This window comes from Passer domesticus, chromosome 11 (genome assembly GCF_036417665.1).
Source record: "Passer domesticus isolate bPasDom1 chromosome 11, bPasDom1.hap1, whole genome shotgun sequence".
NCBI lineage: Eukaryota > Metazoa > Chordata > Aves > Passeriformes > Passeridae > Passer > Passer domesticus.
In genome coordinates, this window is record NC_087484.1 from 21201437 (window position 1) to 21222732 (window position 21296).

Consider the following 21296-nt stretch of genomic DNA (forward strand, 5'->3'; position numbering starts at 1 on the left):
CTACTCCCTGCCATGGGCAGGGGCACCTTCCACTCTCCCAGGCTGCTCCAAGCCCTGGCCAACCTGGCCTTGGACATTCCAGGGACCCAGGGGCAACCACAGCTCCTCTGGCACCCTGTGCCAGGGCCTGCCCACCCTTACAGGTAGGAATTTCTTCAACATATTTCCAGCTGTCAGAAATCTCCTAGCTCTTGCCAGGTTTTCTGATGGAAAGCAGGGCTCAAAGAAGACTTCTTTGAAGGCAGGATTAATTCTGGGTTGTTCTGAGCAGAGCCCTGGGCTTGTTCACCCACCCTTGCAGCAGATCAGGGAGGAGGGGGGAGACAAAAATCCCCCAGACTGACAACATGCAACAAACCTACAGGGATCCAGGTGAACTGCAGCAAAAACAATTGGGAAATTATGTCTTTGGGCTTGGAGGACATTTGATCAAGGATCTAAACACCAATCAGGAGCTCCACAGAAGAACCTCATAGAGGATCCCACCTTTGACCCCTCAGTCCCCAAAAGGTGCCCATTTCCTCTATGGGACTCAGAAGAAAGGCAGGAACAGGATTTAGTGGGAGGCAAACCCACATTCCTGAGAGCACAGGGTGGGAAGGGAAGAGGGATTTTTGACTGAACCCTGGTATGGATGCTAGTGAGAGCTGCCTCCAAAGGGAGTGGACCTCTATCTGCTGAAGCCTCAGAGGGCTGGGGAAGGCACCAGAACTCACCCAGCCTTTGCAGTTAGCACCAACCTCTTCATGTTGTTTTCTTTATTATGTGTTTATTAACAGTTTGGTTTCTCAAGTAAGGGTGATGCTTTTCATTTCCTCAACAACTGCTCTCCTTGCCAGGAGCATTTGTTGCACATGTAAAGCCATGGCAAGGACATTCAGATGTTCACACACAAGAACAGGTTTTAAAGTCCACTGCTAACAGCTCTGGCCTGGCATTACAGTGCTTAACACATCCCTCTTCCAGTGAACAAGAAGGTGCTGTGTCCTCTGCTTCACCCTGATTCCAGAAGAAGAATCCTCTGTCCTGAGGAGGCTCAGCCACAGCCCCCGTGCTGGGGTGAGGCCCTGCCCAGTTCCCTTCCCGCAGGCAGTCCAGCCCAGGCAGCTCCATCCGTGGTCACGGCTCTTCCTGCTCGGCCTGTCAATGAGGAGGAAGCGGCTGGAGAGGGAAAGCTGCACAAGGGATCTCATTTCCCCCGGCCCTCCCCACGGCCGCGCTCCGGCCCCGCTCGCAGCCCGCACGCTCCTGCCCTTCCCAGGCTGAGCTCTGGGGGATCCTCAGGATCCAGCACCACGAGGCCAAGCTGAACTTCTCCTGGGAGGGCAGAGAATATCTGGATCACTTGGTGTCCAGAGCACAGCCTGCAGCAGGATGTGTTGGATGCTGAACAGCAGAACCTCATATTTCTGAGCAACTGAGAGCCAAGTGCATCCCCTCCCTTGGGATCCAAGACAATCCAGATGCTCTGGAGAACAGTATCTGCAGGAGAAGCCAGTGCCCAAAGTCAGAAAAGACCTCTGATCTTTTGCCAAGAGTGGTTGTGGCTGCCCCATCCCTGGAAGTGTTCCAGGCCAGGTTGGCCAGGGCTTGGAGCAGCCTGGGACAGTGCAAGGTGTCCCTACCCATGGCAGGGGTGGGACTGGATGGACTTTAATGTCTCTTCCAATCCAAACCATCCTGGGATTCCTCCTAGATCTCCTCAGGGGCTGGAAAGCCCCACAACCAGGATGCTTTCATTAAGTTTGGCCTTTGATTGCAGTTAGAGCTGAAGGAGCTGCGTGAGTTTTTCCCACAGGATTGCCAGAAGTGGATAAATTGATCTTTGTTGTACTGTACAATAAAATAAACCACTGAAAGCAAAAACCCCCCCATACCCAGCTACTTCAGCACATTAACCAAAGTCTTTTGTCATAGAATCATGGAATGGTTTGGGTGGGAAGGGACATTAAAGGCCATCTTGTTCCACCCCTGCCATGGGCAGGGACACCTTCCACTGTCCCAGGTTGCTCCAACCTGCCCTTGGACACTTCCAGGGACGGGGCAGCCACACCTTCTCTGGGCACCCTGTGCCAGGAGGGAAGAATTTCTTCCTAATATCAACTCTAAACCTCCTCTCTGTTTTTAGCCTAAAGCTCTCAAGGCTGGAGGCTGTAAGTCACCAGAAGGAGAAGGTTTGGACAAGTCACTGCTGTGACATCATTCAGGAATGCAAATTTTGACACAAAAAAAAAAATACCCGCATCTGCAGCCCCACAAACTCCCTCCCTGCTGCCATTCTGCTTAAGAGAAGTGAGTAATTCAGTCACAAACCCAAAGGGAAGTGAAACTCTCTCAGCTCCTTGCAGAGCTCAGCATGTCCCACCCATCTTCCTCTCTGGCCAGAAGGGCCAACATCCCTGTGCCCCAGCCTGGTGTGGCAGGCAGATCTGGAAGCAAATGCACCCTACAAAGTCCTCTTTTCCCAGGTTTTCAGCCATGGGACACAGCATCCCTGCATTTCCAGCATGCTCCCTGAGGGATAAAGCCTGTCTGGGGGTTCTGGGTTTGGAGCTGGAGCATGCTCTAGCACCTCGGACATATCCCTTGGTCTTGGGTAAGAAAAGGAAATCTGCCAGGATATTTCTGTGGGGTTTTAAAACAAACTCTAACACGTGACAGCAGTGTAACACAGGTGACATCACTGCTGCACCCAAAATGCCATCCCTGGGACAGACTGGAAGCAGCTCCACCCCTCGGTGTGGGACCTGAACCAGCACAGGAGGGGGAGGTTCAGCAGACACACGGATAATGTCACATCTCCCTCCTGCTCTCCACCTTCCTGCCGGGAAGAGCAGCTCACGCTGCCAGCAGAGTCACATCCCAGAGCTGCACAGCACTCTGGGGTGAGGTGGGCACAAAAAACCACCTGCTTTCCACCCTGCACCCTCTCCTGAGTCCCACTGACCTTCCAACTCCAATCCACTTCTGCTCATGTCGATTTTTTACCCAGGAATAGATCAAACCTTATGCTGAAGCTCAGATAAAATCTTTTGGCTGCTTCCAAAGCAAGATCCCACCCTCCAGCCCTGCTCTAGCACAAGACCCTGTGGAAGGGGTCAGGTGCCCAATGTCAGATGGGACCTGGTGTGAGGAAAGTGCCTCTGTCACCTGAGCACAGAAAAACAAACAAAAAGCCATCAAAGAAACCCAAAAGGTGATTTGGGACTGGCAAAGGCTGTACAGCCTGGTCTAGTGGAAGGAATCCCTGCCCATGACAGGGGCTGGATGAGTCCTTTCCAGACCAAACCGATCTGGATTCCATGAAAAATGTTAACCCCTGCAGTATTTGAATACGATAAAAAAGCATTTTGGCCAACATCCATTTCCTTACTAGGGGGTTTGTCCAGCACTTTATAAAGCCACATATTGGAGCTGGCAGAGTTTACTCTCTTAGATTTCTATTTAAAGGTGATGGGAAATGGCTGAGTTCTCCTAAGCAAGGAAAGCTCCAGATTAAAAAAGGCAAAATAAATCAAGCAGACATGAAACCACTGCAGGTAGCTCACACCACACCTGCCAGGGCAGGCACGAAGGGAAAATCCCTTCAATTCCTGACTTGGTAAAATTGCAGAAGAATGAACAACACTTGTAACATACAACGAGTTTCATTTAAAAATCCCCTTTCAATTCCCTTATATTTTTTTTTTCAATTGCAATGGATTTTTTAAAAATAATTTTTTGCTGATATCACTATTTCCTCATCATAAACACCTGAGGGGAGGAAAAGCAAGTCTTGGAAAAAGTGGACCTTGAACAGAAACTCTGACATTTTGTTTGAGCCTCTCAAATCCCCTTCAATCCTTTAAGGTCATCTTGGAGCTTTGGCTCAGTTTGGTGTCATTAAAAATCATTTTCTGAAATGCAAATATTTGCTCATCCTTTTTCAGGACGCAGGGTTCAAATGAAGGAGTGAACTTAAAAAAATTCTATGTCCATCATCCACTTCTGTTGAGGGTTTTTAGTTTGGTTTGGTGTTTGAAAAGAACAGGAAGTAATTTTTAAGGGGGAAGGTTCCACATTAAAAACATTTTTTGTACTCAGCACTTGTCTGAGCACAAGTCAAGGCTCCCACAGCTTTGCCCTCTCGTGGGGAGATGGGAGAGTTCCTTTGGTAGTCACAGAGCCTCATCCAGCAGAAGGAAAAACCTGCTTAAGGGATGAATTAGCAGGTCCAGCAGCACTGCAGGAAAAGCTTTCTGTGCTCGTTCACTGCTTCTTTCATTTTTTCTTTCAATCATACTTTAGCATAAAGTGGGCTACTGTCACTTACAGAGTCAAGCATGGCCACTGCCAGCCCCCTGAAAACCTGCTTTAAAAGTGTACAAAGGATCTTAGTGTAATTTCAATAATGCTGTTTTCTGTCTGCAGATTTCCCTGCAAGAAAGTGAAAAAAAAATTCACTTACACATCTAAGAGCTATTTATAACATGTAAAAACTGAAATATTCACATGGAAATACATAGCTTAAGGAATGACTGAGGGCTGCTCACCTCTTAAATACTTTGAAAAAACCAGTTTTGCATGATCAGACTATGATCAGGCCCAGGGTTATTTTAACTCATCGCTGCTGTCATCAACCCAGCGAAAATGGAAGAGGAAAAAAAAAATAGAGGCAGCCATCTGGAAACACACCCAGTGTGCTCAGGGAATTTAGAAATGTAGATCAGAGATAGGCAGGGAGGAAAGTTGGATTTCTCACTGGTGTATTTGGAGGCAGGCAGGGAAGAGCACAGCCACAGCACCGGGGCCATCTGCTCCTGCCTGGGTTTGTCACCTGAAATGTGGCCAGCAGGGACAGGACCCAGGGGCCTCTGCCAGGGGAAGGGGCACACAGGGCTCCCAAAAATGTTCACTCACTGCAGCCTTTCTGCTGGGATAAAGGCATTTTCCAGGAGGGAATTTCCCAACCCATGTTGGTTTATCAGTTTGTCAGCAGCACCTGAGGTGTCACAAGGGCCAGCACAAAGTGTCACCAAGGCCAAGAACAGCCTCTGCCCCCAAACCAGCGACCACAGGGAGCTCCTCACCCCCTCAGAGATATGGCAGGGACAGAGGACTGGCTGTTCAGCTCCCAACAGATTTCACAGCACACTCAAACCACAAGGAATTTTGGATTTTATTAAAATGACAGATAAAATGCTCGCTTATCCCAAAATCCTGTAAGGGTCTAAAGCCAAGACCTGTTAATCTGACTGATTTCTGTTATGGGGGCTGTGAACACTTGATATTCCCCCTGACCAAAGCCCTTAAATCCTTTGTAAGGGCTGGAAAAATACCCCAAACAACTGCTCAGCTGACCCTGAGGTACTTCAGGCTAAAAAAACCAACTCAGCACCAAACCTCTCTACTCCTGAAGGAGGTGTCAGCCAGGATTTACTGCTTAAAAGCAATCTCTTGGTGCAGAGAGTCTGGAAAGTGCCTCAGAGCTCAAACCCACAATACTTTTTCCTAAAAGCACTGTGAAATATTGAACTTCCACAGGGAAAGCAAAGGAAACAGCAGGAAGCTGAGGGGGAAGGAGACCCCTTGGTGCAGCAGTGGGGGCAGTGACCACAGCACCCCAAGTCCAACCCAGAGGCTTCCAGCAGGCAGGAATGCCTTTCCCACAGTCAGGAGTGAGCATCCCTGCTTCAGAGGGATCCTACCTTTGAATTTCCTACCACAGGTATCAGATCCCTGAGTTTCCAAGCCCTCCTTAAGCACTCAGACTCTCTTTTCCAGCAGTCACACAGCAGATCACACAGCCCCAACACCTCTGTCCTCATGGGGCACCAAACTGGAGCTCCCTTCTTCCCATCTGTGGGATTCTGCAGATGCCATTCCAACAATCCACACCAATAGATCCTTCTGAATGATAGCAGAGTTTATTTTAATATTTTGTACAGCCAGCATTGGTCTCCAGGAATAAGTTATAATCTTACATAAGTGAGTCCACCCAAACCCACCCTTAAGGAATGTTCAACTTTCAGCATTTCTGATTTAGAGGGAAATTATTTAGAGGGCAAGATGCAGTCTGAAAAATGGGAATCAATCTGAATCTGTGATTAAAACTCCTCAGAATTCTCAGGGTTTCCTTGCCTCTAACTGGATCATGGACAACCACAGAGGTTGCATCTTTCAGGACTGCACTGAGGATACATTCATCCTGGGGACTATTTATTTCCCTAAACTGGGCAGGGTTTTGTTTCCTTTATCCCCAACTCTATGCCCCATGGTTCTGCTCTGCAGACACTTTACAGTCCAGTACAATCAATGCCTGTAACAGATTTGTCCGGGTACCTGGATGCCTGTCCCACATCCTTTATTTGGCTGTTCTCAGCACCACCAAAACACCTCCACTGCTCACAGCACATTCTGGTGCAGCAAGAGGAACAGACCTTGATTTGCCTTTCAGCAATGAACACACAGAACAAATAAATACTTTTAAATCCTTTAAATTGTAACAACTTACACAGTTCCAGGGCTGAACCTGGTGATCTACCTGGCCAAAAGCACTCCAAGGCAAAGCCTCACTCACTTCCTTGAGGAACAGGGAAGGGGATGAGCAACAGCCCAAGAGGGATTCCTCTTTCTTCCATGCTCAGAGAATTGCCAGTGTCTGGTACCAAGCAACTCACATTCTCTAGCACAAAACAAAACACACAGAAAAGAAAAGAAAAGAAAAGAAAAGAAAAGAAAAGAAAAGAAAAGAAAAGAAAAGAAAAGAAAAGAAAAGAAAAGAAAAGAAAAGAAAAGAAAAGAAAAGAAAAGAAAAGAAAAGAAAAGAAAAGAAAAGAAAAGAAAAGAAAAGAAAAGAAAAGAAAAGAAAAGAAAAGAAAAGAAAAGAAAAGAAAAGAAAAGAAAAGAAAAAGAAAGAAAAAAAAAAAACCAGGGAAAAAAAACCAAGCAAAAAAAAGGTTCTATAAACATTTCCTTTCCCTCTCTGAAAAGCAGCTCTGAAACAGCCCAGGCAGCTCTGGGAGATGCCAACCAGCATGAAACCAGAGTCACGAGCCAGCCATGGGGCTCACAGCCTTCCTGCCCTGCTAAAGGGCCCTCCTGGGGCTCCCTGCAGACCTTCCAACCTCACAGCAAAGTGGTTTCACCAGAAATTCTTCCTCACTACACCTGGAAGCTTCCCAGCCTGCACGGGCCAGCACACAGACGTGCCTGGGGGGTCTGGACATGGCTTTGAGAGAATCAGTGAAGAGCACAAACACTGAATGTGACCCAGAATCCTCATCAAAGGGCTGGTGAGAGTTTACTAGTGCTGGGCAGGTGAATGTTGGGGTGCTGGGGGATTTGATTCAGTTAAGAAAGGTTCAGGCAAGCCTTCAAGCTTTATAAAGCCACTGAAGCTGAAAGTAAGGTCTGGTTGCAGAAGCCCAATGCTCCTTGCACATTATGTTGAGACATCTCACAACAGTGATCAGCAAGTGAGAGAATGCTTTGAAAAGGTGGCATTTTTGACGTGGAGAGGAAGGCAGGCTCAGTGCTGTGCTCAGCCTTCCTTCCCCGAGGGGAGCGCGAGTTCTGCTGAAAGGAAACTCGGGGGGAAAACGTTTTTGTTTCCTACAGAGAACAAACCTGCCACTGAAGCCATGGAAACTTTCACAGGAAACAACCCAAAGCAGCACCGCACTCCACAAGAGCATCCCAAAACACATTACAACAGAACTGCACTGACATGAAGGCTGTACACCTGTCCCAGGTTGTGTTCTGGTGCCAGGGAGGGGGGTGATTTTTTTTTTCCCTTTAAGAAATTCTGTCCCAGTTAGAATAAAGCAAACCCTTTCTTTTAACTGTTCTTTTCAACGTTTTCTTTATATACAATCCTTAAAATACACTTAAAAATAGCTGCACACGTGTTGTATGGTTATACCAGAGAAGGGCAGTTGCACAGACCGTGCCTCTCAGGACACTAAAAATTTGTAAATACCCCCAGCTCTGCTCCAGCCCCCATGCTGGCCCCAGGGAGGGAAGGAAGGAAGGAAAGAAGGAAAGAAGGAACAAGCAGTTTGGAAATGGGAGTCTCTCACAAAACACGCCACTTACAAATCCCAGGCTAATTTCCTCAAGCATTTCTTTTTTATCAAGTCCTTTCTTAAATGTTTGAGGTCACACTGCCATTTTAGCAATAAAATCTGTTGCGACATGCATGTGTCAGCTTCCCACTCAACCAACTGCAGCCCTGAGGATTTTTCTGGCCTGGTAGAAAGAGGAAATGTAACATAATTGCTGAAGTACAGCTGGTCCTCCGTTTCCAAACTCCATGTGGTTCCCTCGATGGCTCTTGGACACACACCCACACTTTTTTGTTCTTTTTTTCCTCTAATACACGTTTCCCTCTAACCAACATGCAGATTTCTCCTCCCAAACATCCACATCTCGACGTCCCAACAGAACAATCCACGTCATCCATCCAGAGGCTTTCCCAGGTAGACCAAAGTCACTTCTGTGTTACCATACACAGCAGACACTGCTGGATACAGGCAAACTTTTGGCAGTCCTCTGAAGGCAACTCCCAAGAACTCATAGCCCCTCTCAAACGCTAATGTTTTGTCTTCCATGTCCAGGATAACTCGAATCCTTTCACCTATCTGGAAACAGAGACAGGAGGGAGAGTGAAAATAACACACAGAAAGAGTCAGCATGTTCAGATGGAAACAAAAATAATGCAAAGTGTAACGCAGCAGAGAATTTTAAAGCAGGGCTGTCCTGTGTCTCATGACTGATTGCTCTCATGACAGGAATTTCTCCATTTCACCATGATCTGAAGCATGATCTGAAGCATCCACCACCTGTTTATGACAATAAACATGGCCCTTCCCATAGGAACCTGTGAGAGCACTGAGAGCAGGCACTGTGTGCTGTGAGCTCTGGGAATACTGCAGAGCTTTGGAATCTTTGCAATGGGCTCCAAGTTACCTGAACTCTGTGTTCAGGTGCTGAGCAGCAACTGCTCTGTGAGGAGCATTTTTAAAGACAATGGGTTTAAGAAAAGCAAGTGCCACCTACAAAAAAATCCCAGAATAGACTAATATGCAGCTGCTGTCACTGACAGAGGTGTTCCCTCACCAAGGTAAAAGGGAATTTCAGTACAAAATGTAAAATGAAAACACTAAAAATATGCATGTACACACACACAAGATAAACCAACACTGACCACAGCAGGAGCCTTGGATCCAGGCAGGCCCAGAGCTCCCTGCATTTTTATAGCACACATTATTTCAGGCACCAATAAAGTCCCAGACAACAGCCACAAGCAGAGCAGGCACCACACAAACTCCTGACTCTTCTTCAGCCAGCCCCAGTACTGGGAATTTCTTCTAGCCAACACTAACACACACATGGGTTTCCTGTAAGCACATTTTCTATGAGCAGATCACTGTACAGGCCTTAATAAACACAAAATACACCAAAGGGTCACTGATTTGAACTTTCACACAAAATTTGGGAGTATCAGATGCAAGGTACTACACAGATCTTCACCCACAAGTGAAACAAAGCCACAGCACTGGGGGTTGGAGTGGATTATTTTTAAAGTCCCTTCTAACCCATTCTCTGAATATGAGAGGGAAATTACAATGATCCAGTTCAAGTTGTAACATGAGCAAATCCAGCAGTGAAAAGGCAGTTGTGTGAGCAGGCAGAATGACAAGACAAGCACTTCCATAAGGACAAAAAGATAGGGTGGCCTCTGCTCTTTAACACCCTGAAGTTATCTGAACGTCAGATTCCAGATAAGGGATGTCACCCACAGAAGGTGGCCAGCGAGCAAAGCAGCAGCAATCAGCACTGCTGCAGGTTTTTGCAGGAAGACTCTCACCTAAGCACTAAGTTCAGCTCACCCTGCCAGACAACAAAGGGGTACAAGCCCTCAGACACTCACCTTGCTGTGGGGCAAGTCGCTACTTCAGAAAGCTACGTGAGTATTTCAGGTTTTATTCCAAAAAGCACCAGGATGTCTAAGCAGACTCCCACAGTACAGGTTCCACACTCAGTGTTTGAGATTAAAGTGTGGGAACAACCCAGGGTCAGGTGCACTGAACACCAGACAGGTGAAGCCTGCACAAGCAGTAAATGAAGGGGGAAAAGAGCTCACAAGGTGGAATCATTTGCCTTCTACAGGGAAGCCAAAGAGACCTTTGAGGGTTACTTAGGAGCAACTCAGCAGCCAGCCGGGACAGCGAGGAATGGCCAGCACCCCCCAGCCCACTCCAAGCCCCCTCACCTGGTATTTGGGCGCGTTATTGCACTGCGGGAAGCTGCCGTTCACCTCCCCGTTATGCAGCAAGTTATTGTCCACCAGGTTCCAGCCCCAACTCTGGTCGTCGCTGCCCAGCAGGGCCACGTAGCCCTGGCACTGCATGGCGGCGCGCTTGGTGGCGATGCCGATGACGGCCACGGTGCCCAGCGGGCCCTCCCACCACACCTCCCAGGCGTGCCGGCCCTCGCTGAAGCCGATCTTGGTGCGCGCCCCGTCTGTGCTCTGCGCGATGGGGTTGCGGTGCAGCGTGAAGCCGTTCTTCTTGATGTACACGTTCCTCGAGCAGTCGTTGGTGCTGAAGGCGTGGTGGAAGGCACGGACCTGGGCGAGACAAGGCGGGTGGGGGAGATGGACGGGGCTGGCGGCAGCCTGCTCTAGTGGGAGGCGCCCCTTCCAACCCCAACCATTGTGGCTCCGGGAGATAAAACCCTGCCATCTCTCCCAGCCTCCCGCCCCCTTGGTTTCGGATGGCGGGTGGGCCGGGGGGCTGAGGGGGTGTCCCGGCGGGGTGGGGGTCCCGGCCTCACCTTGCCCTTGTAGGTGGGCACGTTGCAGAGGATGTCGGTGCGCAGGGCCTCCTCGGCCAGGCAGCGGGCGGCCAGGCTGCGCCACACCTCGCTGTTCTCGTCGCCGTGCAGGACGCGGTGCCACAGCTTGCAGACCAGCGCGCAGCTCCGCAGCTCCCGCAGCTCCAGGTACGAGAACACCAGCTCCAGCACCCGCCCCGGCAGCCGCCAGCCCGGCCCTCCCCACGACGCCGCGGCCGCCCCGGGGCCGGGCCCGGGGCCGGGCCCCGCCGCCATCGCGCCCCGCGCTCCCCTCAGCCCGCCCGGTGTCGCCGGGGCCGCCCGAGGCCTCACGGCGCGGGGGCGCGCGGCGCCGCCATCTCGGCCGCGGGCACCGCCCCGCGCGTGCGCGGCGGGCGCGGGGGCCGGCCAGGGGCGGGGGCGGCGGCGGAGCCCGGCGGAGGCGAGCGGAGCGGAGCGGAGGTGAGAGCTGAGGGGCCCGCGCCTCCCGAGCCCCCGGGACGGCCCCGGGACCGGGGGGCGCTCGGACCGAGCTGCTGCAGGGCGCGGGGATTGGCTGGGTACGACTCACCTGGGACCCCCGGCCGCGAATCGGCCCCGGTGCGAGCTGCGGGGAAGGTATCGGGCCTCTCGGTAGGGTTATTTGATCGCCAAGAGCGAGGTTCCTCTGGTGGAATGAATGGGCTCTGGCTGCTCTTTAGATCTGGGTCAACAAAAATCACATGGAGAACATAACGTGGTAAAAAAAAAAAATAAAAATAAAAGAAGGTAAAACCACCAGAAACAAGCCGTTTGTTGCCCGGTCGTTAGATAAATGCATGGATGTGCATTAGGGCAGCGAAGGGCTGCTGGGCTGTCACACAAACCCCGTGTGCCTCTCTCTTTTCTCCGCAGCGTCCCAGTCCCTCCAGCACTTCTGTGTTACCCTTTTCGCCCTCCCTTTAATTTTAATTTTGTGCTGATGTGCTCTGCTGGCAGTGCTGTGACACAGGCTGCTGCGGGCGGTCACACCTGGGAGGGTCACGGCTGCTGAGCGCCGTGGGTGTGCTCTGCGAGCCCATTAAATGTGTTGCAACCTGTTTCAAGTTAGTAACACCTCTTTGTAAAAGTCTCGTTGTGTTGTTTAGGTTGGAAAAGACCGCTCAGCACCGTGGCAGTGCCTGGTGTCGGGGCTGTTTGAGCGAAGGCCGCACTTGGGTGCACACTGAGGTGTCCTGAGCTGTGGAGGTGCCCAGTTAAAAAACTGCACACTGGGGTTTCAGGATGATCTTCTTGCTCGATGAGTTTGTGCCGTAACGAGACCAAAGCAACCGCCTCAGTTTGTTCTGTTCGTTTCAGGGCTGTCCCGAAGCATGGCGGTGAAGTGGAGCGGCGGGCACTGCTCCCCCGTGCAGTGCCTGGCGGTGAGCGCCGAAGGGCTGGTGGCCTCGGGCGCGGAGCGCGGCGAGCTGGCGCTCTGGGACGGGGCAGGCTCGCCCCTGGCCCAGCTGCGGCTCCCGCCGGCCGACGACGTGACCTCGGTGGTGTTCTCCTCCCGCCGGCCCAGCACGCTGTACGCCTCCCACGGAGAAACCATCAGCGTGCTGGATGCCCGCTCCCTGCAGCAGGAGCCCCTGCAGCGCTTCCAGGTGAACGAGGAGGAGATCAACTGCCTCGCGGTGAACGACGCCGACAGCTTCCTGGCTGCCGCCGATGACTCGGGGGCCATAAAGGTTGTGGACTTGGAAAGCAAGAAAGTCAGCCGCTCCTTGAGACACTCCAACATCTGCTCGTCTGTTGCCTTCCGACCTCAGCGGCCCCAAAGCCTGGTTTCCTGTGGACTGGACATGCAGGTGATTTGCATATATGTGCACGGTTGTTAATGAAGTGAAACAGTAATTACCCACCTGTGTAGCGAGGCACCCGCAGACTTTCACCGAGCACGAGGGTGTTCAGCCTGCAGTCACTGGAAAGCTCCCTCACTATTCTGAAGTAGTTTTGGCCCAAAACCTAAGTGTTGGGGTTGTTTGTGTTATGTTACACTCAGCAGCTTCTGCTCCTGTTTTTACCTTCATTGACATTTACAATTCAAAAGTGAGTGGGGTGAAGGGAAATCAGAATACACTGCAAAGCTCACTTGTGCTGTATTAGCTCATTGTTGGACTGAGCAAAACCAGCAGCTGTCCCTAGGGATCAGTTGTGGCTGCAGATGAGATGCAAAGGACAGTGAGGAAAAGGCACAGTGCTTGAGGCAGGCAGGTAGAGCAGCATCTTTCCAAGTGGAACATACCACTGTGAGGACAAGTGATTTGTATAATTTATCCTTTGTTCTGTTACCATCTTGGAGGCATGAAATGTTCTTTGTCTTTTAAACTTTCCTGTCCTCATTAGAAGGAAACTTTGTCCTTTGCATTTCTGAGAGGAACCATGCTGGGAGTTAAGCCCAGAACAGATATTCTTCAGTAATTTCTTTCCAGTGGTTGAGGTCTGACCACATTCCTGGTTTAGCCCGATATGAAAACTGTCACTTCTCGAAGGTTTCTGTGGTTCCGGCGGTGTCAGGGTGAAGTTTGTGTGACAGGTTTGAGCAGTTTCACCCCTGTGTTCTTGAAACCAAAGTACATCTTGCACCCATTAGAGCAAATACATGCTGATATTTAGTATAAACTGTATTTTTCTGTGTTAAAGCCATGATGATAAATCCTGTTTGGGAGGAGTAAAGACTCAGTCCCTCAGCTGGCTTAATTTTGGTCCCTAAAGTGCAGATACACAAGCTTGTGAATGGCAACTTTTAATCAGAATTGTAAACATTTATGTACAACTTGGTACAAGTGAGCTGATTATTTTTTGTGACTTTTTAATATTAGTTTCATTTGGTGTAGCTCAGCAAGTTGGTTTTTAAGTGAAAGCCAGTATCCCAAAACAGGATTTCATTAGTGTGCTTTTGTACAGTGAAAAGAGCATCATTCTGCATTGAGGCTGTATTTAAGATAAGATACATCATTTCCCAAAGGGGAGCTTAGCTGCAGAATACTGAAGCCCTGTGCTGCACCATGCCTTTGGACAAGTTATGTGCTCTACAAGACATGTTCTGGGCTTATCAAGGCCTCGGGGAAGCCGTGGCTGATGAGAATTGAAATTCAGGTTCCTGGAGTTCTTTCAGGAGTTTTGATGAAGCAGGGAAAATGCGGTGAGGACAGAAAATACTTACTTTGCAGAAAACTCTTCAGCAGTTGATGGATTCATCAGATTGTTGCAGTCCTGTCTCTGATGAAAACAGGAGTATTTTCTGTAAGCATCACCCAGCCCCTCTGATTTACAGTAAATCACAGTTGTTGTGGAAGTAGCTTTACTGCAGCAGCAACAGCAGTAACTGAAACAGGAAAGTGACAGGAAATATATTTCAGATGTTTTAGTGTGATTTGGATTCCAGAAATGCAGAGCCAGGCTCTTTTGTGAACTAAATTTAAAGACTCCTGTACTTATTAGTGATTATTACTGAAGGAGTGTTTTTATTAATAACAAATTGAAGCTTAGCTTTATGAAGCAAACAGTACACCAGTGCTGCATTAGACTGACATGTGCTTTTCAGTCTGTTTGCCTTGAGAATGGTCATTGTCAATTCTGATCCTATAAAAGTCCTGAGAGCGTTATTTTTAATTGGCTCAGTATAAATCTGTAGTGCTTGAACAGGATTCTTCACTGGGGGCTTGGAGGTGGGGTGGCACTGGAAAAAAAGTCTAAAAGCACAACCTGCCCTATCTCAGTAGGTAAAGCATGCCCTACTCCATAGCACAAACCAGATCTACTCACGGGATATAAAAATAAATACAAATATGCCTGTTTAAAAACCACAGCCTCAACTGCTGTTTGCCTTTTGCTGTCCCATTTTTCAGACACGTTAGTGGAAGTGACTATTATAGGCCAAGCAGCAGAGACAGAAATCCAGAATGATAATGATCTCTATTCACTGCTAGGGTTTCCCTGTCCCTCCTTCTCAATAATTGATGTGCAGTATATCATGATTACTACTGCTGAGATGAATGCAAAAGCTTTTAGAGCAGTGTTTGCATCTCTTCCGTGGTCTGAAGCTCTGAGTCATTGACTGCAGAGTGTGGTGGTAGGGCTTTGGAAAGCAGGCTAGAAAGATTTGCTACATCTATTAGGGCAAGTTTAACCCTATGCCCTACACCCCTTGGACTCATACACAGCCTTTGCTCTGCTAGACAAGAAGTGTGGTTGCTTATTTTGCTATTAAAGATCCCATTTGAAGTGAAACACACAACTGATTCATCCTACTGTTTTTTTTTTCCAGGTGATGCTGTGGAACCTGCAGAAAGTTCGTCCCTTGTGGACCATGAACCTGCAGGAGTGTGACGTGGAGGAAGAGAGCCCACAGTCAGCTGGGCAGTTCTTCAACCCACCTCTTGCACATTCCCTGTCTGTGGCCTCGTGTGGCAACATCTTCAGCTGTGGAGCTCAGGATGGGAAAATCCGAATATTCCGAGTCACCGGTGCCAGGTTTGAACATGAGCTGGAGTTCCAGGCTCACAGCTTGGGAGTCTCGCAGGTGCTCTTTATGCCTGAGACATACCAGTTGTTGTCTGGAGGAAACGATGGGAAAGTCTTGCTCTGGGATGTCAGCAGCAACGTCGGGAAGCAGCAGAAAAGTCCAGCAAAGTCTCTGCACAGGAGGAAAGCCCAAGCAGCTGCTTCCAGCAGGAAAGATGGGAAGCTCAACAAAGCGGCCTCAAATGAACACCCTGGAGTTGTGCCAAAGCTCAGCATTGAGCACGGAGAGAAGGTGAACTGGCTCTCGTGTGCAGAAATCAAAGGCTCCAGGAGAGTGTTGGTTGCTGACCAGAGCAGCTCTGTGTCAGTCTATCCATTGCCAGAACCTTAAGGCAGCCAGGTGCTTACAGAAATCTGGGGGACAAAACCACTTCTCAGAGCCAGTTACATCCACTGACAGTGAACTGGACAGTGAGCCCCTCTGGGTCCCTGGGAAGGGAAGGGGTTTGCTGTGCACTGGCCTCGTGCTGGTTCTTTGTGGCTGTTATGCTCACAGCCACTCTCTCTTGCAGGGTTGGCAGTTTGCTGCTTGAATTTAAGTGAAACGGGTCTCTATATTTAGGGGTAACATTAGTTCATGGCTAAGCTGATGTAATTAAGGCTGGAGGAGAATATTGGTGCTCAGGAGACACCCACAATGGTAAGTGAGGCTGCTGAGCAGTAGCAGGGCTGTCACTGGCTCAGCTCTGTGTAGCTGGGGCTGTTGCAGTGCCCTGTGTGACTTCTCCCATGAAGCTGTGTCCCAGTTGGCTTGAACTGGTCATGGTGGAATCTGGTTTTCATCACACTCTGTCAGCAGCTGCATAGACTAGAGATGCATCAATTAACAAGTAATCAAATGAGCTTCCCTGTGGTTGCCAACTGAATTTTTTCACTGCAGCAAAAGAAGGAGCAGGGGAACTGTTACACCTGTTTGCTGGGTCAGCTGTCAGTTAGTTGTGAATCCCAGGGAAAAAGAACTATTACACTTGTCTTAATAAATGCTTTCTCTCTCACTGTCCCCTTGTCCTTAGAATCACTCTAATAGTGCCAGACTCACAAAATTATGTCAAAAAGGTTATTGTATCCCCAGCACAGGGTGAATAGGAATGGCCAAAGGCACCCTTCTCCTTACCCAAATATTTCCTGTCTTCCCAAAGCTTTGAAACACAATAGCAGAACTTGGCTTGCTATAAGCTTCCCTTCACTGGCAAATTGAAGGTAGGAGGAGCTAAGTGGAAATGTTACAGTTCTGGTGTGTTCAGTTCATGCTGGATTTCCCATGAAGTGGGCAAATGATTTTTTAAAACAGAGATTTTTTTCATGGGCTGTCCTTATCCTGTCACAGAACTGAATTCCTAGTGCTGGCTGAGGACCTGCTGCACTGGTGGGAGGTTTGGGTTTGTGCTGCTGTGTTTCACCAACTGGGTTGTTACCAAACTCATATTATATTGGAAAAATTTCTAGCTGGTTTTTTTTTTACATACCCAGCTCTGGAAAATCATTATGTGGTTGTGCTGCTTCTCTCCACCCTTTATGGAGGAGATTCCAACTGTCTTGGTTTTGCTCAAAGCAGCTCCCTGCCACCAAACACAATTCATTCTCATCCAAATCAGGTTTTACCTTCATACCTTTTTAATTAAAAAAACCAAAGGCAATCTGCTTGTACAGCCTTTCCCAGCAGGAGACTTTGGCCCAAGACATGATCTGGTGGGCGCAACAGCAAATCAAAGCCAAAACACAGCAATAAAAAAGAAAAGACAGAAAATTGTAGTTGCTCCCTTTCGTGTTACGTGTGAATTAGTTCATGTGTGAAGACATGGGATCAGTGGGGCAGAGGCAGGGGTCGGGTTGGGCTGCGTGGCTGTGTGTGATATGTCCATGAACGTGTGTTGGTGCATCCATGACCTATATTTGGAGTTAGAGGCTATAAAAAGCCTGGGAACAAACAACCTCCTGCAGGACTCGGATCCCCTGTCCCTGCTGTCACTGCCGGCCACAGGAGAGAGGAGCGAGCCCGCTCCAGCTTTTATTTCTCCTCTTGGTGTTCTGCAGGAAGATGGCAAAATCCAGCATCTCCCTGCGCTCCCTGAACGAGACGCTGAACAGGTCCTGGGGGCTGGGAGGGCACAGGGAGGGCACGGAGGGCTGGGGCATGGGACACCCCTCCAGGCTAACCTGTGCTTCTCTGGGAACTTCTGTGGGCAGCAGGGGGTGAGCAGGCATCGGGTGTACGCAGGGAGGGAGGAGCTCATGAACAGGATGAATCTCTCCTTCACTCGCTGGGGAGGAAAGAGGGACAGAGCCATCAGCTCCATGGTGCTGTTCATTCCCTGGCTGCCATCCTGGCTGTTTGCTGCAGGATTTGCTGCTCCATCACCCATGGCCTGCAGCTGCATGAGGGCACTTGGTCTGTTCAGCCTGGAGGAGACCTCACTGAGGTTTATAACTTCTTCATGAGGGGGGAGGAGGGACAGACACTGATCTCTGTGGTGCCCAGTGACAGGACCTGAGGGAATGGCCTTAAGTTGTGTCTGGGGAGGTTTTGGTTGGATATTAGAAAAATGTTCTTCTCCCAGAGGGTGGTGGGCACTGAAGAGGCACCTCAGGGAATGTCACAGCACCAAAGCTGCTGGAGCTCAAGAAAAATTTGGACAATGCTGTCAGGCACAGGGTGGGATTGATGGGTGGGGACAGGAGTGCATGCAGAAGTTGGATCCTTGTGGATCTTTTCCAACTCAGCACATTCTGTGTTTCTGTGAAATTCAGGCTTGCTGTTCTAATTGGAGATTTGAGGTGAACTTCTGATTTTCAGACCATGCCTCAAATGAGGATTCAAAGATAGGGAGTAAGTGGTTATCATGAGCAATAAAACCCCCCAAGGATGGACCTTTCTTAAAAGTTTAAGGAAAGCAAATCACCATCACTGGGGAATCAGGTCATAGGTGATGCTGATTCACCCTCCATTTCCAAAGCCTGCACTTGGCAGAGGAACGTGACCAACAGGTTCATGGACTTCCTGAAAAATAATCCAGCCTCAGCTGCCCCTGCTGGCACCGATCCATGCTGGGCTGTGCAGCAGCAGGCACCAGAGCAGATACAAAGATATGAGCATGGATCTCCAGGAAAAAGAGTCAAAAGAGGGTCTGAAATTCTCAGCAGATAGAGGAGGCAGGATACTGTCCCCACTCTCTGGATTTTCACATTACTGGGAGGGAGGTGAGGCCCTGGCACAGGTGACCAGAGAAGATGTGGCTGCCCCTGGATCCCTGGAAGTGCCCAAGGCCAGGCTGGATGGGGCTTGGAGCAACCTTGGGATAGTGGAAGGTGTCCCTGCCCATGGCAGGGGGTGGAATGAGGTGGGCTTTAAGGTCCTTCCAACCCCAAGCATTCTGAGATTCTACACATGTTACATTTAAAGGCAAACTATGCAGTGTTGAGACATTTAAAAGTCAAATCAGGTGTCATACATACAACTGCAGTAAAAAGGATCCCTGTCAAGAGTATCACAGCTGATGGGATGCACTTCTGCTCAGGAAATGGATGATTATGTGTTGACAGACAGACAGCTGACAGACTTGGAAAGAAACTGCTCCTCTTGTCGAGATACTGCTCATACTGTTGGCTCACCCACAGCCTTTGTGACTCTGAGTCACACAATGGTGAACACAAAAGTAGCTATTGGAGACCTGACCAGAGGGAGAAATGATGAAACAACTCCTGAAAGAAAAAAGTGAAAATTAATTCTGTGGGAAACTGCTTGAAGAAGTATGTGTCTAATGTATCATGGAGTGAGAGAATGGGGAGAACTCGGATGTGGGATGCTGCACTGGCCTGGGAAATCAAACCCACAGAGTGACAGCTCTAAAATGTCACTTTCTGTAAATGCCTGAATAGCAGAAATAAGGTTTCACATAGAACCACACTTGGGAGAATTGGGAATGCTGGAGCTTCTACTGCATGGCTTCCATGTTCTGTGTGCTAACAAGAGAGGAATTTTAAAAGCTTTCTGGTAAAGAATGGGGATGTGGTTTGTTTGTACACTAGTCAGAGTTAGAGGTCACTGACTTAGTGGTAATTTCACTTACATTAAAGGAAAAAGTGTTCAGAGGTCATGATGGAAATGAAAACAGGAGGTTTAATCCATTCTTCCTCTTTTCATTCCAAACTTAGATCAAGAGGCAGCAGCACTCAGTCTATCAGAATTCAGTTACAGCTGTGGGAGATCAGTTATGGATCTACCGTGGTGTAACTGAACAGACATTTTTAGATCCAAAATTGGCAAATGCTGAAATGTTTGCTGCAGGTGCTTAAAAATACAGAAGATTAATTTATAGACAGGAAATAAAAAAAATGTTTGAGAGACAAAACTAGTTAAATAGTAAAACGTTGGACTGAATTCTGCTGACAAACTACTGCTGCACTGAGAGTAGCATTAGTGATGGGATCTTAGATAACTTCACTCTTACTGGTAGAGGAGGAAGGTGGAGAATGGGCTGTGAGAAGCTTATTTACCATGACAAAAATCTGCAGACCAACAATTCACCGGCAAGAACACTCATTATCTGACAACCCAGCTCTGAAAGTCACAGCAAACCCCAACTCACCTCAGTTTCTGCACTTGCTCTCTCTGTGCTGACAGATTCGATCCAATTATGACACATCAATCCTTCCAGTTCTTCTGAACTCCCCACATTTCTACATGGCACCAGCTTAGCTTTCCAAATAAAGTTCTATTTTCGTCCCAAAATTCTTGCTGAAGCAAGAGGAGTCCTAGAACAGCAAGAGGAACTTCACCAGGCTGCAGAGGAAGCCTCTAGCCTCAGGAAACAGCAGAAAATCGTTAGACAAGGATCTGCACAAGACAATGAATTAAGGTCGGGGATACTTAGTAAAATATGCCACTGTTAAGTCTTTTTTTTTTCTCCTCATTCAGGTCAGCTGCAGACAGAATCCAAAGTAAGGTTTGGTTTGGAGAAGGGGGATGCAGGAATAGAGGCAGGCAGGGAGAGGGAGGAGCTGCTGATAGCAAAAAATGGCATTTTTGGTCCATCTCTTATAACAACAGGCATTAAAATACCGTGGGATACATGTCAAATAATGGGAAAATGTTTGAAGAGATTTATTTTGGCTTTTTATTTTTTAATGTCATCACCAGCTGCTGTGTATGTTGTCCTTACAAAAACTTCATCCAAAGATACAGGTAATAAGAGTGTTTAACACAGGTAGGTCACAGAAGCAGCAGAACAAACTAGAAATGAAAAAAAATAAAGAAAAATATTCAGTAATAATATTTGCTGATAGTGTAGTTATTATTAGCTGATACAGCCCGAAGTTTTGCCAGTAAAATAAAAAGAAAAATCACCAAAAATTCTGTAAGGAGTAGGTGATGCTCTGCTAGTAAATCACTCTTGACTACATAGTACTGAGATAGTTGTTCAATACTTAGGAAAGAACTTTGAATTATTTACATTAGCTTTCAGATCCTCAGGATTCTCAAGAACACACCTCGATGTCAATCAGGTAACTGAGGAAAATGTGGAGAAAAGTAGGTTTATAAAAATCACCCACAGTGACAGAAGCCCAGCACACCCTGTCCCCCCATGAAAGAGAAATGGGTACAAAAATAAATACTGGCATTCCCTTGTACCTTGTCTCAATACAGCAAGTTCTTTTAAACCAGGCAGTTTTCTTCAGCAAAAGTGGAGTGGCTTAAAACTCAAAACCTCATATTTATAATTTACAATTTAAAATAGGAAAAACCACAACAGATAGCAAATAATGAAAAAGCAGTTAATAAATACAGGCTATGAAGTAGTTTTTATCACAGTTGTTCCATGGAAGGACAGTCCTATTAAAAAAAAAAAAAACACTGCAAGTGGCTTCTTATTTGTGTAACCAAACCAAACCAACCATTTTTAACTAGAGGAGCAATGAGAAGTTCTGCT

At 48.2% G+C, this 21296-nt stretch overlaps 2 protein-coding genes and 1 long non-coding RNA gene across 4 annotated transcripts; 1 reads left to right on the forward strand and 2 right to left on the reverse strand.

The window, feature by feature from the left end:
- Positions 1-5884: 5884 nt before the first annotated feature.
- Positions 5885-11195, reverse strand: FBXO45 (F-box protein 45). The gene is made up of 3 exons (XM_064435676.1): positions 10819-11195; positions 10256-10612; positions 5885-8621 (listed from the first exon to the last, which is right to left on the reverse strand). The coding sequence occupies exons 1-3, from the start codon at positions 11092-11094 to the stop codon at positions 8436-8438; spliced, it is 819 nt and encodes a 272-aa protein (XP_064291746.1). The 5' UTR covers positions 11095-11195; the 3' UTR covers positions 5885-8435.
- A 5-nt stretch (positions 11196-11200) lies between these two features.
- WDR53 (WD repeat domain 53) lies at positions 11201-16367 on the forward strand. The gene is made up of 3 exons (XM_064435675.1): positions 11201-11280; positions 12157-12650; positions 15113-16367. Exons 2-3 carry the CDS (start codon positions 12171-12173, stop codon positions 15698-15700), a joined length of 1068 nt encoding a protein of 355 aa, XP_064291745.1. The 5' UTR covers positions 11201-11280; positions 12157-12170; the 3' UTR covers positions 15701-16367.
- Positions 16368-16521: 154 nt separating this feature from the next.
- Positions 16522-20205, reverse strand: LOC135309577 (uncharacterized). 2 transcript variants are annotated; one of them, XR_010369801.1, is made up of 4 exons: positions 19956-20205; positions 18823-19068; positions 17527-17630; positions 16522-17397 (listed from the first exon to the last, which is right to left on the reverse strand). It is a non-coding gene; the product is annotated as an uncharacterized LOC135309577 (long non-coding RNA). The 2 variants fall into 2 exon arrangements; XR_010369800.1 differs by lacking the exon at positions 19956-20205 and adding an exon at positions 19864-19945.
- Between the last annotated feature and the right edge of the window lie 1091 nt (positions 20206-21296).